The 21707-nt window shown below is 34.8% G+C and overlaps 1 protein-coding gene and 1 long non-coding RNA gene across 2 annotated transcripts; one reads left to right on the plus strand and one right to left on the minus strand.

The window, feature by feature from the left end:
- The first annotated feature begins 8601 nt into the window (after window positions 1–8601).
- Window positions 8602–15914, plus strand: LOC111985504 (protein BCCIP homolog). The gene is made up of 9 exons (XM_024017153.2): window positions 8602–8820; window positions 9921–10089; window positions 12124–12197; window positions 12678–12902; window positions 14094–14303; window positions 14413–14478; window positions 14585–14674; window positions 14795–14848; window positions 15600–15914. The coding sequence occupies exons 2-9, from the start codon at window positions 9930–9932 to the stop codon at window positions 15696–15698; spliced, it is 978 nt and encodes a 325-aa protein (XP_023872921.1). The 5' UTR covers window positions 8602–8820; window positions 9921–9929; the 3' UTR covers window positions 15699–15914.
- Window positions 15915–20103: 4189 nt separating this feature from the next.
- On the minus strand, window positions 20104–21442 carry LOC136061720 (uncharacterized). The gene is made up of 3 exons (XR_010623573.1): window positions 21344–21442; window positions 21170–21223; window positions 20104–20418 (listed from the first exon to the last, which is right to left on the minus strand). It is a non-coding gene; the product is annotated as an uncharacterized LOC136061720 (long non-coding RNA).
- Between the last annotated feature and the right edge of the window lie 265 nt (window positions 21443–21707).

Genomic DNA, 21707 nt, shown 5'->3' on the forward strand with positions numbered 1-21707 from the left:
TCTTTTTCATTTTACTTTACTTTCTGTCTTGATTCATTACTGTATACCTTGTTTTGGTTTTAAACATTGTAATATTACTTTTTAAACTAAATGCATGGATCTCCTTTTCTTTTTACTTGGCATCTATCGTCGTTGCGATGAGTTTGGCTACTTATATAACCTAAGCTTCACAATCTCCGAAACTCAACACGTTTTTCATTCTAAACTGGCAACCAAACAAAACGTAGAGCCCCTAGCAATAGTTCTCACTTGGATTTTGATCGACAATCGAATCACCTTAACACCACGACCTATTTTTGCCGAATTGAATGCTGAGGGAACGATTCCACAATGTTGGCTCCACGGCACATGAATGAGATACGATAAACAATACAAAATGCTTAGGAAAGCCATTAGTTGCTGACTGTGCTAAGGGGTTAGGTTCAATGTGCCTCAGAATGCTTTAAGTGGCACTCATGGGCTTGAGTTTGTTTACTCCTTTGCTGAACGTAGCTAGTTTTGCCAGAAGTTTGAGTCCGAGGACCATGCAAGACCTTGGTTCCGTCCAACCCTTAGGTTCTTCTGTAAGCGACTATTTTTCCCACGGCTTGAGTTCGAGGACCATGCAATGCCTTAGTTCTATCTAACGCTTATGTTCTTCTGAAAGTAACTAGTTTCCCCAAAGGTTTGAGTCTGAAGATCATGCAATACCTTGGTTCAGCCTAGTACCCAGGTTCTCCTTGCAGTGGTTAGCTTTCCCACAAGCTTAAGTCCGAAGACCATGCAAGGCCTTGGTTCTGTCTAAAGCTTATGTTCTTCTGAAAGTAACTAATTTCCCCATAGGTTTGAGTCAGAGGACCATACAATACCTTGGTTCAGTCCAGTACCCAAGTGTTCTTCTGTAAGTAACTAGGTTCACCGAAGGTTTAGGTCCGAGGACCGCGGAAGATCTTGGTTCAGTCTAGTACCCAGGTGTTCTTCTGTAAGTAACTAGTTTCATCGAAGGTTTGGGTCCGAGGACCATGGAAGACCTTGGTTCAGTCTAGTACCCAGGTGTTCTTCTACTTGGGGTGAAGGGAGTTTGCCCTTGACGCTGGAATGTCCGCTTCTAGAGCGGTAATGGTATCAGCCATGTTTTGCCGAGGGTGGATTCCTCCTTAGTCTGGGCAATTGGCCCCATATTGACCTAGACGAGGGTGACCTGTCCCTCTTTCGCTCCACCTTTTTTTTTTTTTTTGCCCTCTTTAATTATGAGGCGTCTTTTGACTGTTCGCATTCCATGTTTGACGCTTCGTTGTGCGAGGCGCGCCCTCATTAATACCCTCGTGGATTAATGCAGATCGAGCAGTTGGTGGCTTTTTTGGAATTCGGTTAGGATTAATGCCGCTGATAATTCTTCTTTCGAATTCTGGGCGAACCAATTCCCACCAACCATGTATTTATTTTTTTGTTTAATAAAATGTTGCAATGTTTGTTCACTTTTCCTTTTCTCTGAATCCTTTTATTTTTCTGCTATAACCGTTTCTTGAGCAAATGCGTCGTTGTCTGTTGCGTTTTTTTTTTTTTTTTGATGGGATCTGGCATCGGTGCTATTGGCGGTGACGAGAGACTGCCTGGCTTTGCCTAAGCTAGCATCATAGGACCGATTGATCCTTTACGCCTGCTAGCGCACAAGTTCTCCCCACAGACGACGCCAATTGTAGGGACCGAATTCGAGTACTTCTACTATTGAGTGAGTGGACTCAAGCCCAGCTAGCCCAATACAATGAATTTGTAAAGAGCGGTTCAAGAAGTAGGCCCCAGCAGGTGGGCAGTGAGCGGTGAAGCGTTCAACACCATTCGCTACCGTTAGACGTCAGCGGATCAAGATTGTCCTCCAAGATCTGTCCTCGGCACCAGTCCCTTTCCCTAACCTCTTTCTTCCACTTATTGATCATCCATGCCCCCTCCTCCTGACTGCCCGTCCTATCAGCCGCTTTACTAGCCCTTCTGTGAGTTGCAGCGACTGAGGCAGCCATGTTCAGAGGTCACATCACTATTAATGTGGTCAGGGGGTTAGGTGAGCACACTTAATGCGGAGGTGACAATTTATCATGAACTTGCTCTTCCACCGAGCTACCATGGCTAAAGTGTTGGGCTCGGTTGGCCGAGGACAGGGTCGTCCTAGAAAGGATTCCTGGCGATTTAGGCTTTTGTACTTCTTCCTTGGGCCTTCCTTCCTCCTCGGCATGGGCCTTGGGCCAGATATAAAATGGACCGAGGTTGCCAAGTTCTTAGGCCCCACAGATAACTAACATCATAATTCAAAACTAACGGTCAAGAATTAATGGTTATAACTTTTGTCAAAAATGGTCATAACTTCTTTGAAGAGAAGGTTCAAGGTTGCCTATATGTATGACAACTTTTGTATACTATTATAATGCATGTAATTTCATTTTCAATATAAATAAGGAAATTGTCTGGCAAATTGATAACAAAATCACAATGGAACCAATGAAGTCTTCAAAACCACAAATATTATAAAACTTTAGCAAATATAAGAATTAATTTTACAATAAAAATGAAAACAAGAGCACAAAAATAACTTGTCTCTATAACCACTAAGCTTATTACTTAATTTTTTAAAAGAAGATCATGGAATATATTTTGAGGTCTCTATAACTATACTACCAAGTCTATTACTTAATTTTTTTTTTTTTTTTTTATAAAGATCATAGGATTTTTTTTATGAGGGGTCAGGTCCAAATGTTTTATAATTATGTATAGTATATATATATAATTTTTGTGGGGGCCAAAAAAAAAAAAAAAAAAACTTATATGTTATTTTATTAGGTTAAATTAAGTAAACTAATAATTTTGTATTAAAAACAAGTTTAACAACTTATTAGATTCAAATTGTGGGAGGACTTTCGTCTCGGCCCCCAGTCAGGTATTGTCCTCTTCGGAAATGGCGTTGAGCCTTAGTCTTCAAGGATTTGCTTAATCCCACATCGGGGAGAGACGCCTCCCACTCATGCTTTATAAGCCTGAGCCTAAGGCTCAACGCCATTTCCGAAGAGGACAATACCTAATTGGAGGCTAAGACGAAAGTCTTCCCACAAAAAGGCGCCTTTTGGGATTTAAGGGGAAATCCCCACCTTCCCCCTCTTCCTTTAGCGCTGGGCCAAAGTAGAGGAGTGCACTACCACTACTGCACATGCAACCAAGCAAGGCCTAGCATTTGCACTTCGTATGCTGTGGTAGTTAAGGGGAAACCCCCACCTTCCCCCTCTTCCTTTAGCACTAGGCCGAAGTAGAGGAGTGCACTACCACAACATACGAAGTGTAGATGCTAGGCCTTGCTCACTTGCATGTGTAGTAGTGGTAGTGCACTCCTCTACTTCGGCCCAGTGCTAAAGGGTATTCGATTCCTCTTGTTCTCATGTCCTAGCCGTGTTTTACGTTCTTTTTTAATTTTTAAAAAGGGAAACGGACAAGACACTCATGAAAAAGTGTCCTAGGCGTGTTAAGTGTCTGTCATGAGTATGATACAAGAACGACACCATAAATGAAGTATTTGTGCTTCCTAAAGATTCATACAAAGTGAAATTTCGGCAAAATATACACAACGATCTCTAGATTTATACATAAATATATTTCCACAACAATCTCCCCAATTTTCACAAAGAATGGGAATCTATGCGAGAGAGAAATCAAGTGATGCTCTCTTGTAGAACTCAATATCGTAGACTCTCTGGGTTTGATTCCTTACAAGTCATTTAGTGTAGGCAGAGGAGACAAAATTGTTGAATGGCCATTGTATTAAAGGTAACCTAAACAGGCCTACCCATTTACTAAATTGTTATTTTTCTCCTTCACAAATTTGATCTGACACCATAAAGATATGAATAGCATGTATCAATCTCATTGAAGCCAAGAAGAGAACGGTACAAGGAATTCATCTTTTCTCTATTCTCAGTTACTTTACTCAACCTCGCCAATAAAAGTTTTGGAGCAGGAGCTAAAATATTTAACAACTAATTTAATAGATGCATGCAAAACTAATATTTGCTTTCCTTGTAGAGCTATAAGCATCAAATAGAAAAATAAATACAATAAAAAATTATAAATATTTTCATAGCAAGACGACCACGACAACAACAGTAGTAACAAAACCCTAGTCCTAAAAAGTTAAATAACAAATAAATTTATAAGAGAAAATTATTAAATTTTGTAAAAAACAAAAACAAAAAACAAAAAAAAAAAATACATTTTTAACCGAGATAACGACGACGACAACAACAACAAAGTCATAATCCTAAAAGGTTAGTCACATGTATTCTTGTCCACCTATCACATCCAACATAATATTCTCCATCATATAAAATATTGATCATTATATTATAGAACATATTCTATTAATGTTGTTGATACCATATTTTATTTGTCTTGATTTGCGTAACAAACTCCAAGAATTCCAAAAAATCATTTTATTTTTATCTTTATTTTTCATGAGCTTGTTTATAAACAATTTTTTTTTCCTTGGACCTAGTTCGTTTATTGAACAAGTTTAAAAATTAAGGCTCAACCTTGGCTCATTTATAAATAAGCGAATGTGAATGAGTTTTTTATTGAGCCAAACCTGAATTGTTTATGAATAGTTTAATTCATTTAGAGTCCTACTGTTTTTTGGAAGATTAAGTATTATATTCTTTGAGAGAATAAGTTACTAATTAAAATTTATTGTAAAAAACTAGTCATGTTTCACAAGTAACAACACTATAAAAGCATAAAATAAAAGGATATCATAAAATCGTAGCAATGTCTTTGCCAAATAAAATCCTATCACATGACTTAAAATTAAGCATACCTCAAATTCCAAAGTCACATTCTATAGATTTTGCATATCTCACTAGTTGCAACCATGAATTACAATCTGAGCTAAAACTTGAAATTCTATCTTAATTGAAAACTGAAAAGTTCGTCATCATAATAATTATATAAAATCTTTTACTTTCATAACACTCCTCATTTAGAAAATGGTAATCCAATGTAATATATTTTTTCCAAATTACAAAAACGAGTGGTGAAAATGACCGATTCGGATCACAGCTCAAAAGTTGCAAAAGTCTCACTGGACTTTATTGGATTTTACTGGTTCAACTGCATAAATGGTTCATCAATTTACCATTTACCGAGTTAAGGGCTTAAGGCTCCTATCTGTTGGGTTAGTCCAGATTTGAAATTCAATTACTATTGCTAGTTGTAACACTCGTTCCGCCCAAAGCCCCCAAAACCCATCCTTGGTTCCCCCACATTGCAGCCACAAAAAGACCGGCAGTCTTCCAACAAATCGGCAGTCTCTATTTGTCTTCTACACACCACAGCTGTGAATGTCTCTTCTTCTTCTTCTTCTTTTTTATTATTATTATTATTTATTTAAATTTTTTTGTTTTTGTTGTTGCAATTTGTTAGAAATTTATGTTGGCGTCAATATCTGTGTTTGTTGTATTTATACTTGTCCAAATGTTCTTTTCATTCTTTACTAATCCGACAAAAATAAAATCACTCAACTCAAAATTGAGCAATATTTTTCTCTTTCCTCCTTTTTACCAGCGGCCAAACACGACATAAGTATCCTCAAACATCAAATTTTTTGTTGCCTCACGATCTTTAGGAAATAAAAGTCATCAATTACCAGCATGACTTTGAAAAAATAAAAAACATATCAACTAGCATGAATGGGTTGTTTCTTATATAATTTGAAATTTGGAACTATTTATATTTATTGTGTGTTTAGTTGGTTATCTATCAGCTGTTGTGATGTTATGTTATGTTGTGAAATTTGGAGTATATTTGCTTGCTTAGTGACTATATTGAAAGATTTTGTTTGAAGTTTGTAAAGGAATAGAATTAAATGGGTAAATTATAATAAAATGGAATGGGACTAAGATATAAAAGAGTGGAGGGTAATATGAGAGAGAGAGAGAGAGATGTGAATCACGTAAAGAGTAATGTTAAAGATACAAACTCTTTTACAAATTGTTGATGTGGTAAGTGGTTATTGGTAAATGAAAAAGTGATGTTAGTTATGAGTCTAGATAAAAACCAATAAAAAGTTGGCCACAACAACATTTTGTAAAACGTTGTAAAATAATTTATGACTGTAATATTACTTATCGAGTAAAATGTGTCAAATAATAAGGTCTTGTTTGGGAGAAGGGAATGGAATAGAATAGAATGGAAATGAATGAAAATAATAATTTTAGAATATTTTTCTCTTTCCTTGTTTGAGAGTTTTAATGCAAGGGAATGGAAAGTTCATTCCCTTGTTTGGGAGTTTAAGTGAGAGAGAATAAAATGGGTAGGACAGAACACGCATTTCTCTCTATTCCCTTAAAACCTCAAATTTTCATTCCCTCCGATATTGGAAGGAATGGGAGGGAATAGAATTAGATTTAATGAATTTTTTACTAAAACTCCCAAAATACTCCTATATATTCAACCCTTTATTTTAAAATAGGGGTCTAATAGTAATATTGTCATAAAATGATTTCATTCCATTCTCACCATGTTACTCCCAAACAAGATTACTTACATTCCATTCATTTTCATTCTTTTCCATTCCTTTATTTTAAAGCATCCAATCAAGGTTACTTACTTCCATTCAATTCAATTTTTTTTTTTCCATTCATTTCCCTTACTTAAATACATTCAATTCCATTTCATTCCTTTCCATTCCCTTATGTTCATTCCATTCCCTTATGAACTCCCAAACGAAGCCTAAAAGATGTGTGTTACAAGGAATTTGTAAAATATAAAGAGCATTATGGGGATTTCTCTTGAAATTGCATTAAACTTCATTCAATTCCCTCAAATTCCTCATAATTTTAGAGGAATGAAAAATTGAGTTTTTAAGGAGTATGATGAAATGGGTGTTCTCTCCTACCAATTTCATTCCACATAGTATAGTCAAAGGCAAGTTTGGTGTTTAGGGTAAACTCAATTAAATTTTGTCGTTATTTATATATAAAAAAAGGGTAAACTACTTACTTAGTCTTTATTTTTTACATCATATTTCAATTTGATCCATAATTTTTTAATTGTGTCAATTTAGTTCTTAACCTTTCAATGTTGTATCAATTTAGTCCTTGCTATTATCTTTCGAATGAAAATTGCTGACATGGCATATAGCCAAAAAAAAAAAAAGTTTACTGCCACATCAACGGAAATTAATTTTTTTTTTTTTTGTTTTGGTTGTTTCTCATGTCCGCAATTTCTATCCAAAAGATAATAACATGACTAAATTGACATGATACTAAAAGGTTAGAGACCATTTTTTTTTTTTTGGATGAAAATAGACCAAATTAATACAATTGAAAAATTAGGAACCAAATTAAAATATGGCGTAAATAGTTTACTTTACCTTAAATATTAATATGTAAAAAACATTTATAGTGGTACAATCCCAGGTTCGATCCCTATTGAACACAATTTTATTTTTTCTCTTCTTATATCAAAATTACTCAACTTTTTCTGCTCTCTTCACAGTCGTTCTTCTCCCCTCTCTCTCTCTCTCTCTCTCTCTCTCTCTCTATCACACCGCTTCTCCATCGTTCACGCTGCTGGTTCTCCATCGTTCACGCTGCTGGTTCTCCATCGTTCCTGCCTTTCTCCACCTCTCTCTTATTTTGGGTATGTTCTCTTTTTCTCTTTTTTACTTAATTGTGAGTTGTTTGTTGTTATTTTTGTGTTTTTTTGCTTGCTAAAAATACATGATTTTGAGTATATATATATATATATACACACACTTTGTTGTGTTTGCTTGGTGTTTGGTGTTTGGTTGCTGAGAAAATGTGGGAAAATAAAGGGGAATAGTTTTTTCTTTTCTTTGATATGATTGAGTATAAGCCTTATATATATATATATATATGATTTGAGTTTATCATATCATAATGTATAATAACTACATTTAGAGTTGGGCTCCTCAATTCACTTGGGTGAGAGCCCTTTTGGTATCTCACACTTAGGGGCGGCCCTAGACATTTTGGGGCCTAAGGCGAGAACTAAAAATGTATGTTTATGTGTATGTATATGTTTATGTCTATTTTCATCTAAATTTTGTGTTATATTTTGTTTATTACTAATAACAAATTTATCCATTGATCATTTTTGAGACTCAATTAAATTTTTTTTTTTTTTAAGTTTTTCATATCCAGATGCATATTTTCTAGTAGACATTTCTAATCAAACAATATATTTATAAAGACTAAAATAAAAAATAACTTTCAAGTATAGAGCAAATGAGAAATAGAACTTGGTTTATATAAAAAGTATTATTATAGTTTCACTGAACAATAACAATTTTTTAGCAATCTCAACCTGCATAAATTAAAAAAAAAAAAAATTAAGCACAAGAATAACAAATATTTAAGCACAGCCATAACACTGACCCAAGGCTTATTAATAAGACCCACCCACCAAAAAAAAAAAAAAAACTTGAAGGCCCAAACTTAACGCCCAGTCCAGGGAGGGTCCAGGCAGCCATAATGATAAACTGATAAGTGATAAACAAAGTTACAAAAGCAGCCAGGGAGGGCCCAAATAAACAAAGTTATCTTAAGTTCTTAACAAATAAAATGGAGTGCCCTGTGCCCAAATATTTATAATAATTTTATTATACCTGATTCCTGAGGTGAGGTGAGCAGTTGAGACTTGAGAGAGGCGGAGAGCAGAGAATCAGAGAGAGGCTGAGGCGGCTTGCTGCCTTGCTTGAGCCTTGAGCTTTGAGCTGATGAGAACAGACTGAACAGTGGAGACTGGAGACTAGAGAGAGGCGGAGAGCAGAGAGTAGAGAGAAAGGTAAAATTTTTAGGGATTTATTTGTTTTGATTTGTGGTTAATCTCTTAGACCGGATTTGTAGTTTATCTGTTTGTTTTTTGGTCAATGATTTTGTTTAGAACCAATGTTTAATAGGATTTACCAAAATTTTTGTTTTTTTGGTTAAAAGGATGTGCCAGTTTATCTGTATGTTAAGTTCCCTAATTAAATTTAACCATGTTGTTTTTTATTTTTTCAATTTGGGTTTATAAAATAGCAAACTTGATGTTCAGTTCCCTTCTGCTTCTGATTTTCTGTCCATGCTAGATTGCTTTTCGCTTTCTGTATGCTGATTATAATTTTCTTCTGTGTCTGTACTGTTGTTATGAAGTATATTTCCTGTATACTGCATCTTTTTTCATAAATTCCTACTTTCATACTGTTCAAAAAGAAAAAAAAGAAGAAGATGTTCAGCTCAAATGAAGACCCAAAAACCTCTTTTAGCCCAAAATGAGGAAAAAAAAAAAAATGAGCTTCACATTTTTATTTTACACAAAAAGAAATGATCATCATTCATTGTTCTTTGAGGATTTGAGAAAGAGATAAGGAGAAAGGTACAGAAGACGGGTAGATAGAATTTGGTGAATATATTCAAGCTCATTCATTTAAAAAAAAAAAAAAAATTTATTCTACTCTATTTTTGTCTGTTTTTTAATTTGTTATATTAGGAGGGGTGTGCTCTGTGGCACACATGGTGCTGTGTAGTTTTGCACACAAGGTGGGTAGCTAATGTCTCTCATTGACTAATGAAGCTATGAGTCAGAGGTAGTAGTGAACATGAGCTAGTGCTTCTTTATCCTATTTGCTTGTTAGAGCTTCATCTCTACATTGTAAAGTCATTTTCTTTAATAAACTCGATTAATTATCAAAACATGCTTTGACACTAACATGTACATTTTTATTTTTATTTTTTTTGCTGAATAACGTGTATGTCTTTTAGTCATTGATATGAAATGCTGTCTGATATGTATCACACTTACTCAAGCTCATCATTTTTAGCAAATTTTGCTTCATAACATCAAATCTAAACTCAAATTTGATGAACTTGACGTTCGATTTTGTTGTTGTTGGATTTACACAGATTAACAAGATGCCCCGGAGGCCAACAAGGCACCAGCGATTGTTGAAACCTCGGCCTCTGACCTTCTCCTCTTTTTCTCGTTCAGCTGCTCAGGTAGCCTCTTCTTACTTGGCAAAACGTCGAATGCAAGACTCCAAACTCCACAGAGAATCTCCCCTGAACTCTGCAGGTATTTGCAATTTCATGTTGAGTAAACTCTTCATCTTAATCCAGGATGTAACACTTTGTTTTCATTTTCTATCTGCATGAATTGTCTTTTCTTTTTTTTGCTGGGGGAGGGGGTGTTCTAGAGCCAATTTTGAAAATTGTAACATGATTTACCCCCTCACGCACGATTTACCACACCTACACTACAGCCCCACATTGGCGCATCTTACTTTGCTAGCTAACCACTAAATTGTAGGCATGAGCCATTGGTTGCCTCTAGCTGACTTTGCATCCTCTATCTCTGCCACTACTAAAGACCAAATTTGAGCCCTTGCTACCCTGTCTTACCACTCATCAATAGATTTTTGCTTCGATTCCTTCTGGTACTCGATCACTGGCCAAATTGGTCCTTAACATGGTCGATTAATCATGTTTTGCCTCCACCATTGATAACACTTGATTTGGCCTATTTGCACCTTGACACAAAAACACATTCACCCAGAAGCAACCAAAACCATCTGTCTCTAATGTATATAGTACACACAAAAACATCTAGCCATCTCTCTGCCATCTCCTATTTCCGCACACCCACACAAGCACAAGCACAAATTCTACCTTGTGCGCCTACCCATTCTATATTACATGTTAGTGGTTTATAGGAAAGCAGTTTTATGAGATAAAAATCAGGGTGTGATTTATAGGTTGGAGACATTCTTGGTAGTGTTGGATGAAACAAAAAAGGAGGTTTTGGTTATGTTTCAAATTGGGATTATTTTGGAGATTTTGTTCTTTAAGGGATTTTTGGTGTTTTTGGGAGTGTGAGGCTTTACATTGTCATTGTTGGTTTTGGATTTACTTTATCTTTGTGCATGTGAAGGAGGGTATGGGGGCACATGTGTGGGTGTGCTCAGAGAGAGAGAATGGACTAAAAAACTTTTGAGCAAAGAAACAATTAACCAAGCACCTTGTGAGTTTTCAGTGTTTTAAACACTCTTTTCAGTTGTCACCATCCAAACAAGTTTCCACTATTTTATGGATGTCTAATGGTTTTAGATAGCCTGTCATAAGGAGGTTTTAGTGGCAGAGTATATGAATGTCTAATGTTTGATTACATTGGGTTCATGAGAAACTTGTAGGATTGGGAGTTTGATCGTTTTTCTTCTTCCTAATTCTCTTTGTTCCAATAATTTGAGGAGAGATGGAGAAGATAAGATTTATTGGATCCCTTCCATTAGCCATTGTAGGTTAAATGTATTATAAAGTTTTGACCTCTAATGTTACTTAAAAAAAGAAAAGAAAAAAAAGAAGAAGAAAAAAGACGACCTCTAATGGCAGAACCCCTTTCCCTTAAAATAGTATTTGGAAGACCAAGAACCCTCTGAGAGTGGTATTCTTTGCATAGATTATAGCGTTTAGTAGAATCCTAATGATGGATAATTTGAGGAAGTGTGACATTATAGTTGTGGATTGTTGTTGTATGTACAAAAAGAGTGAGGAAACCATGGATCATATTCTCCTCCATTGTGAAGTAGCCAAGGAACTCTGGGATATGGCCTTATGTTGTTTGGGCTGTAGTGGGTCATGCCTAGGTGAGTGGTGGATTTTTCACTTGTTGGAAAGGAAGGCTTGGTAGGCATTGTAATGCAAGCATATGGAATGCCATTCACGAGAAAACAGCCTCTGAGTTGAAGGTACTACTATTGAAAATCCTTTACAATTGCTTAGTTGCTAGTGACTGTTTTTATTCTTCAAACTTGCTAGAATTTCTTGATCTCTTTGTTTTTCCTTGATTCTTGGTGTGTGTATCACTTGTATACTTCTCATGTATGTGGGTTGCGCCTTGCGCTCTCAATGAATTTGTTTACTTATATTAAAAAAAATTTGGTGTTTTATTTTTTGAAAAACAATTCTATAGTTACATCTTTTCAAACACATTTGATATTAAAAAACAGCATGAAACGGTATTCTATTCTCTTTCTTGAGAACATGTTTTTGAGAGCAGTTTTCAAAAACAATTCAAATAAGGCCCATACTTGCTCTTCTGTTCTGCTTTCAGATAACAGAATTTTAAGGGATACTTTGGAAAAAAGGAGCGAACCATCTGAGTCTTCTGATGAAGAGGAGTTTGATGTAAGTTTTTCTTTCTCGCAATATAAATTATTATTTTTATCAGAATTAGGGTTAAGTGATTAAATTCACAATTTCCTAATAGCTTAAGTTTTTAGGAGAATTGGTAATTTAACATGGTATCAGAACAAGAGGTCTTAAGTTCAATCTGTGTCTCCTCCACTCTACCTCCCATTTAAATTCCCACATGTTGGGGCTCACCTATGAAAAGGTAGTTTGAGCCCACATGTGAGGAGTGATATAAGTATGTGGTTAAATGATTAAATTTACCATATCCTAATAGTTTAATCTTTTGGGAAAATCAGTAATTTAATGGTATCAGAGCAGGAGATCCTAAGTTCGATCCTTCACTTTACTCTACCGATTGTCCCAAATGTTAACTACAATTGTTTACAACACATAAAATTTTATTAAGTTTTGATCATTGTTTTTCACTTTGATTTAGTGTGTGTATTCATGCAAGTTCAATTTGTACATGTGAAGGGAAACGTTCAAGCAGATTTTGCATTCTTTGATCCAAAATCCAATGATTTTCATGGAGTGAAGACATTGCTGCAAGCCTACCTCGATAATAAGCTGTGGGATTTGAGTGGTTTTGTTGACTTGATATTGGGGCAGACCACAGTGGGGACTGTTGTTAAAATAGAGGGTGATGAAGATGATGGAGTTTTTTCTATTGTGACTGCTCTAAACTTGGGAAGATATAAGGCAAGGGACAAATACTTCTAAATCCCAACCATATTTTCTGCAATGTTTATCTCTTCTTTCAGTGGTGTGGCATATGCACTACAAACTGACTCTATTATTAAGTCTCCTGATATATATGTTTGCAATTGCCAGTCAATAATGTTTGTGCCACATTTAAAACAGTAGGAGTTTGCTGTTATATAATTAGATATGCAGAAATGTATGGCTTCAATCTGTTTGACTTTTCTACTGCTTTAGGGATGTCAATGGGGTGGTTTTGGATGAGGCGACACCAAATTGAATATGACCCCTATTAAATTTGTCCCATCCTCCATTATTGCTTTTTCTCTTTATAAAGCCTTATATTTACTTATAAAGAAAAGACCCACAGTTATCTCACCTTTAATAGACTTGAATATTATGTAAATGCAAGTACCCATCCTAGACTGTTACATGAGTTGCGATGAATCTACTAAGCAAGCAAACTCTTAATGTTACCCAAAATTTCAAATAGCCCCCCTGCTGTTAATTGCCCTCAAATTAAGAGCATATCAATGGACATGAGAAGGAGAAAAACCTGAAGAGAGCTTTGGTTGCATCTTTTGTTGTTGTTGTTGACTTTGGTTTGGTGGCACATTTCTGAAATAATCTGCTGTTAATTTGAGGGAAACTGGAACAGTAGAGGGCCATTTTGGAATTTTTGAGCAATATTAGGGCACTGGTCGCTCAGTTTCAGATATAAGGGGACATTGCAACTTGGGTGATAGTTTTGGTGAATATTTGTAATTTATCCTGAATATTATTTAATCCAAAAATATGCTCATAACCTGATTATATGCCCAAGAGAAGAGAAGTTTTATTAGGCATGGGGTAGGGAAGGTCACCTGACTAACACAATGCAATACGTCTAGTTTAATGTATTTGCACATGAATTAGCATTTCATATTAACATTGTATATAAAAGGACACTAAATTTATAAAAAAATTTCCAGACTCAAATGCGAGTTCAGTCTTAAGTCCTTGCTTCAACCCTGATTATCTTCTGCACCTGATCTCATATTGAATTGATGGGGAAAGTTACTTGATTAGCAGTTCCTTTTGATAGAATCAAGTGTAGTTTGATTGCTGACTGGCTGGTAATTTCAACATTTGTAGATAAACTAACCCTCATAACAATTGACTGATCAGAAGTCATATATTTGTACTTATCAGGACCATAAATGTATCATGGAGATCAAGGAGTTCCTCCTTAAATCATGCCAGGAGAAGGATGTTGTAGATGACTTAAGATTACTTTTGGGTGAGCAAGCACAGAATGTGGGTCTCCTGGTCTCTCAGCGTGTGGTGAATCTTCCTCCCCAGCTTCTGCCACCTCTTTACGATGCCCTCTTTGATGAAGTCTTTTGGGCTACAGAAGATGAGGTTAGATAATAGCATTTGTGGATGGATGAGTGTGAAAAATGTCTGTTTCTTTACCTGCTGGAAACAGCATCCTTATTATGTTCTGATATTCTTGTTTTGCCTTTGGAAGCCCACAGAAGAGCTCAGGAATTCTTTCTGCTTTAAGTTTTATATAATTTTCAGTAAAATTTACAAGGTACAGTATCGTATCATCTTTTCTTACTATTGTAGTTTGCTTTTGATTAAGAGATGAGTTACAATTGGTTTTATTCGTTTTATTTGTTTCTGGATGCAAACTACAGCACAAGAATGCTGATCAGAAAATGAAGCTGAGTAATGACAGTGATGAGGCAATAATCTATACAAAGCCAGAGGATGAAATTTTTCACAGGGTAGTGATACTTGTATTATGTCTCTCCATGCCAGGAAAAAAAAAAAAAAAAAAACCTTTATTATGTACTTTTTTTTCTTCTTCTTTTAACTTAGTGTACTTATGCGGTGTATTATTTCAGCTTAGCCAGTGGTCGTTCAGCTTTCCTTTGCACACTCAACAGCCAACTCATGAGGTTAGTAGTTTTGTCAACCTAACATAATTTTTGACTTGCCCTAATTACACTAAAACTAGTACTGCCCACCCCCAAAAAAAAAAAAACAAAAAAGAGAAGGAAATAACTTAGAGCACAATAGTATGAGTTCAAATTTCCTTTATACACTTAGCAGGTTGCAAGTTGTGAGACAAGTATTTCTGTTACGCTACATACTTTGTTGCTGAATGTGCAGCGAATGTTTCAACACTTCTTGATTGCTGTGCCAATATCTATGAACCAAAATTCTTTGTTTCCTTCGTAGGCTTGCAAAATGTTCTTGTTTCATACTCTTTCCCTCCCTCTCTTAGTTTTTTGTTCAGGTATATTTTAAGCGGTGTGGGGCTGGGTCACAAATATTTTGTGTTCAAACTTAAATATCTCCCTTGTAGCCTCGTAGGCAAACAGGCACAAATTTTCCAAGATCTGAATGTGCTTCCGGATTTTACTTGCCTTTTCTTATCTGAATATCATTGCTTATCTCAGCACAGAAAAGATGGGAGTTTCTGCAAAAGATTTAGCTTAAGTCATTTACATCAGAAATATGTGAATTAATTTGATATCCAGTATCCCACCCAAGTGTCCTCTTTCAGTGGTACTTTCTTGTTTTTCATTGATGCTAGTGTAGTGGACAGTCGTGTGTTGCTCTGTGGGCCTGTGGCTTTATTCTTGGGACTAATGGTTTTATAATTTAATATTCTATTTATTCGGCTTTCATTAATTTTTTTTGCAGCTAAGAAATTATCGGTTTATGGGATTAGTCATGGCTGTTGAAGCAGAAAAAATTTCTACATTCCGACAAGAGTTGAAATCTTTAATAAATGAATCCTGAGGCCAAGCATAAGGTATCAAAATTTTTTAGTTTATAAGCCTTCATTTTTCTTCTGTCAACATTTCTAAATTAGCTTTCAACTTTGTTGAGCTTTGTCCAAGAGGTCTGAGGTGCCTTTTTTTTTGGGTGGGCATTTTTCTTGTACCATGGGGAATTTATCTGTAAGGATTTCACTAAATTTTGTAATCATCGGTAGTAGACCTGATTTACAAGACATTTGTCTTCTATGTTCTGTCATTTTTTCTTAAACGTTTTAACCGTAGTTTGTCTTCTATAGTTTTCCAATTATTTGAGATTTTGGAACATTTATGGCAGTTAAAACATGGTCGTGACAATATTAATGGTGACAGAAATGGTTAATTGATGACTTAAAGCCTCGAAAAGAAGCTTAATACCATGAGTAATTCATGGCTTCATAACATTAACTCATTAATAAATAAATGACAGTTAGTTAAATAAATGAGTAAGAAAGTAAGTTGTCATTCTTGTAGATGTTTTATGGCATCAGGTATACAGGTACAAACTTAAATAGAAGACAAATTAGAGTATGGAAATTTTATTTTTGAGGGTTAAATAAGCAAAATTTTTATTTTCCTCTTATTTTATTTACAGTCCTCGTTAATTTTTGTTGGGTCTAAAAATTTAAAGATGATGAACCACCTCAAACCTTGTCTAGGTATGGGCTTCATGGCCTTGTCCAGGACCAGGAGATTCGCAATCCAACACAGGGCCCTGATCACATTTAACTTGTACATAAAGTGTCCCAGTGTGTTTAGCAGGCTATTAAATGATAAAGCCCTTTGCCACGTGATGCCATGTTCTTTTGCGTTTTCATGCCCTGGGAAAAAGTCATTAATAACGCCTCAACAATCATAAAATTTAACAGCCCAAAGGGCCCATTATTGTTTTCTGGTTTAACTTACACGCAGGGTTTTCAAGATTTTTGTAGCTCAATTAGTTGGCACCTAGTGTGTCTAATGAATACATTTAGGATTTAAATAACTCTCTTATTGTAACTATCAAATTATTTATAAAAAAAAAAAAAAAAAAACAAAAAACAAAAAATAAAAGCTTGTACTTAGTTGTTGAGAAGCAAAACAATAAAAAAGTTCGAACCTTAACAGAGAGTGGGGTTGCCTCTTGTAACTAATCCTTGATTTACTAGCTCTCTTGTGGGGTTAGAGTAAGGTCTGTGGTCATCTCTGATTACAATAGCTATGGCTCAATCTAACATTCTCTATTGGAGGGTGCCCCTATGGTTATGCCGAGGAGGGTGAGTCACTCACCTCCCCGCCCCCTCCTTTCCGTTTAGCAAAAAAGGACCAAATATGATATTTTCCCTTGTTGAAGTTATTTGGTCCACAATCTAGAAAATTTTGATGGATTGATCTTAATTAGGAAACTATATAAGTTTGAGTATGTTTCATATCTAAGTAATGCTAGGTATGTAATATATTTTACAATATTTTCTTCTCTATTATGGTGGTAAGTTGTAATTGATGAGAACATAATCTCATTATTATCATCACTTTCTCATCTATCAATCACAACTTTGGCACCACATTAATTTGTGCATTAAGTTATGTAAATGACTTTGTTCTATATCTTCTCACATGCAAAATCATGAAATAATAATAATAATAATAATAATAACAACAATCCATCCCACGATCCTTAACACATGGTGCAAAACTTGTCATGATTTCACTCCAATGATTCGTCAATATCTTTAGGTATCATTTTGGGGCCACAGGACAGCAAGTCCCAATCCCCTACCATGTGCTTCATGTTCCTCTTTCCTCTACATTATAGTTTAGAGCTCTCTCTCTCTGAAAAAAAATAAATTTCGACACCTACTCAAGGAGGACCCAAAAAAGTGGAATCACCGTTGCAGATTTGCAGGTCTGAGTTTTGGGTGGGTCCCGATTCCTAACTTAAAATAAATAGGTATGGATGTGCTTCAAATGTCTCTAAGGGGCCTTTGCCCTTAGGAAATGGGTAGAGGAGATGGTTAAAGAGATATGTGCTTGAGTATAATCTACTATAAATGTTATGTCGGAGATTCAAGGTCTATAGGTCACCCCTTCCCCTATTATTCGGTATTAATGGTTTCCTATCACTACTAAAAATTCTGAGCTCATTATTATAATTCACACGTGCGTGTAGCATGTAATTATGGTAACCATCATAACAAAAATGAAGTGATTACATAGATATAATCTTAATTTTAGATATCAAAAGCCTTTTAATTTAATTGGTTAGTGCCTTCTAGTGTTTCCAACAAATACATTCAAAATTCAAACTCTTCACCCTTAACTATTGAATTACCTCGAAAAAAAATCTTAATTTTAGGTGAGTCACGTCTAGTGTTTATATGTGCATGCATTGATTTTTTTTTTTTTGTTCTCTATTTTCTATTGATAGTACTTTATTAGCACCATATCACATATCCTGGGTTGGGATCTGTGTTTCCTAACAATGGTGGCTGGTGGGCTCAATAGGACTGGGACATATGATTATGGAATATGGACCCCTGGCATGACTATATATGGAAATGGAAACGGTGACACGTATAAGGCTGAATTGGCCACTCATCTTTTAAATGGTACATTGCTGTTGGATACGACCAATGTTTTATTTTGTCCTAAAGTTCTGAAAGAAATTTTACATTAATATTGAAAAAAAAAAAAAGGTTTCTATTGAACAATGATTTTTTTCCTTTTCCGTTCTTAAGTAATTAGTTAATATATGAATAATTCTACAACTACGTTGATTTTTGGCAAGAATATTGTATTCGTGCTTAAAATTTATATGAATTTCGTTTTTCTTCTCCAAACAATAGAAAACGTTGCTCTTTAAGTCTTTTTTTTTTTTTTTTTTTTTTTTTTTAATTCACCCCTTAACAATTGAACAATGTTCTTTCTTTTTTGTGCCTAAACTAAAAAAGATCTTTTATACTAAGTATTTAACCAATAATTTTGTGCCACATGTTCACCTCAAGTATGAATGTTTTCTTTTAAATTTAACGGTCCAAATCAAACGTGTAAATCTCTAATACTAAAAATACTACTATAACCTAGTTAGGCACATAGAATTAAAGTTAATGAGAGTGAATGACATTATAGAAAATGTCAAGTTTTCAATAATTTTAAGAACAAAAACCAAACTTCAAGCAAGTTTTAGGGACAAACACAGTATATGGGAATGTGTGTGTGTGTGTGTGTTTGGGGGGGGGGGGGGTGGGGTGTTGAAGAGAAGTAAGATTCAAACTATTATAACTGAATATCACTTGAACCCTAATTTTTTATTGTTTTGCTTCTCAACAACCGAGTGCAAGTTATATATATATATATATATAGATAATTTAACAATTACAATGGAAGAAGAGTAATTTAAACCTTAAATGTTTCAATTGAAAACATTATGAGGTGCCAACTAGTTGAGCTAAAATGAAAAAAAGAGCTAGGATTCAAATTATTATAATTGGACTATCACTTGAACCCTTACCCTGATTTTTTTATTGTTTTGCTTCTCAACAACTAAGTACAAGCTTTTATTTTTTGTTTTTTGTTTTTTTTTTTTTTTTTTTATAAATAATTTGATAGTTACAATAAGAGAGTTATTTAAATCCTAAATGTATTCATTAGACACACTAGGTGCCAACTAATTGAGCTACAAAAATCTTGAAAACCCTGCGTGTAAGTTAAACCAGAAAACAATAATGGGCCCTTTGGGCTGTTAAATTTTATGATTGTTGAGGCGTTATTAATGACTTTTTCCCAGGGCATGAAAACGCAAAAGAACATGGCATCACGTGGCAAAGGGCTTTATCATTTAATAGCCTGCTAAACACACTGGGACACTTTATGTACAAGTTAAATGTGATCAGGGCCCTGTGTTGGATTGCGAATCTCCTGGTCCTGGACAAGGCCATGAAGCCCATACCTAGACAAGGTTTGAGGTGGTTCATCATCTTTAAATTTTTAGACCCAACAAAAATTAACGAGGACTGTAAATAAAATAAGAGGAAAATAAAAATTTTGCTTATTTAACCCTCAAAAATAAAATTTCCATACTCTAATTTGTCTTCTATTTAAGTTTGTACCTGTATACCTGATGCCATAAAACATCTACAAGAATGACAACTTACTTTCTTACTCATTTATTTAACTAACTGTCATTTATTTATTAATGAGTTAATGTTATGAAGCCATGAATTACTCATGGTATTAAGCTTCTTTTCGAGGCTTTAAGTCATCAATTAACCATTTCTGTCACCATTAATATTGTCACGACCATGTTTTAACTGCCATAAATGTTCCAAAATCTCAAATAATTGGAAAACTATAGAAGACAAACTACGGTTAAAACGTTTAAGAAAAAATGACAGAACATAGAAGACAAATGTCTTGTAAATCAGGTCTACTACCGATGATTACAAAATTTAGTGAAATCCTTACAGATAAATTCCCCATGGTACAAGAAAAATGCCCACCCAAAAAAAAAGGCACCTCAGACCTCTTGGACAAAGCTCAACAAAGTTGAAAGCTAATTTAGAAATGTTGACAGAAGAAAAATGAAGGCTTATAAACTAAAAAATTTTGATACCTTATGCTTGGCCTCAGGATTCATTTATTAAAGATTTCAACTCTTGTCGGAATGTAGAAATTTTTTCTGCTTCAACAGCCATGACTAATCCCATAAACCGATAATTTCTTAGCTGCAAAAAAAATTAATGAAAGCCGAATAAATAGAATATTAAATTATAAAACCATTAGTCCCAAGAATAAAGCCACAGGCCCACAGAGCAACACACGACTGTCCACTACACTAGCATCAATGAAAAACAAGAAAGTACCACTGAAAGAGGACACTTGGGTGGGATACTGGATATCAAATTAATTCACATATTTCTGATGTAAATGACTTAAGCTAAATCTTTTGCAGAAACTCCCATCTTTTCTGTGCTGAGATAAGCAATGATATTCAGATAAGAAAAGGCAAGTAAAATCCGGAAGCACATTCAGATCTTGGAAAATTTGTGCCTGTTTGCCTACGAGGCTACAAGGGAGATATTTAAGTTTGAACACAAAATATTTGTGACCCAGCCCCACACCGCTTAAAATATACCTGAACAAAAAACTAAGAGAGGGAGGGAAAGAGTATGAAACAAGAACATTTTGCAAGCCTACGAAGGAAACAAAGAATTTTGGTTCATAGATATTGGCACAGCAATCAAGAAGTGTTGAAACATTCGCTGCACATTCAGCAACAAAGTATGTAGCGTAACAGAAATACTTGTCTCACAACTTGCAACCTGCTAAGTGTATAAAGGAAATTTGAACTCATACTATTGTGCTCTAAGTTATTTCCTTCTCTTTTTTGTTTTTTTTTTTTTGGGGGTGGGCAGTACTAGTTTTAGTGTAATTAGGGCAAGTCAAAAATTATGTTAGGTTGACAAAACTACTAACCTCATGAGTTGGCTGTTGAGTGTGCAAAGGAAAGCTGAACGACCACTGGCTAAGCTGAAATAATACACCGCATAAGTACACTAAGTTAAAAGAAGAAGAAAAAAAAGTACATAATAAAGGTTTTTTTTTTTTTTTTTTTCCTGGCATGGAGAGACATAATACAAGTATCACTACCCTGTGAAAAATTTCATCCTCTGGCTTTGTATAGATTATTGCCTCATCACTGTCATTACTCAGCTTCATTTTCTGATCAGCATTCTTGTGCTGTAGTTTGCATCCAGNAAATTCTAGAAATGCACATCTTTTTTTTTTCTTAAATAATATATATCTTAAGTAAACTTTGAGCTACTTATGACACAATAGTAATAAGAGCAAAAAATGATACATTAGACATTGCATGCCATGAATGTAGGATAAGTTTTTTAAAATTTTAGGGGAGGGTGTAGAAGTGGAACTAGTTAAATTTTTATATATAACATTTTATTATTATTATTATTATTGTTGTTGTTGTTATTATTATAGAGGGTATTGTCAAGAA

This window comes from Quercus suber, unplaced genomic scaffold (genome assembly GCF_002906115.3).
Source record: "Quercus suber isolate HL8 unplaced genomic scaffold, Cork oak 2.0 scaffold_344, whole genome shotgun sequence".
NCBI lineage: Eukaryota > Viridiplantae > Streptophyta > Magnoliopsida > Fagales > Fagaceae > Quercus > Quercus suber.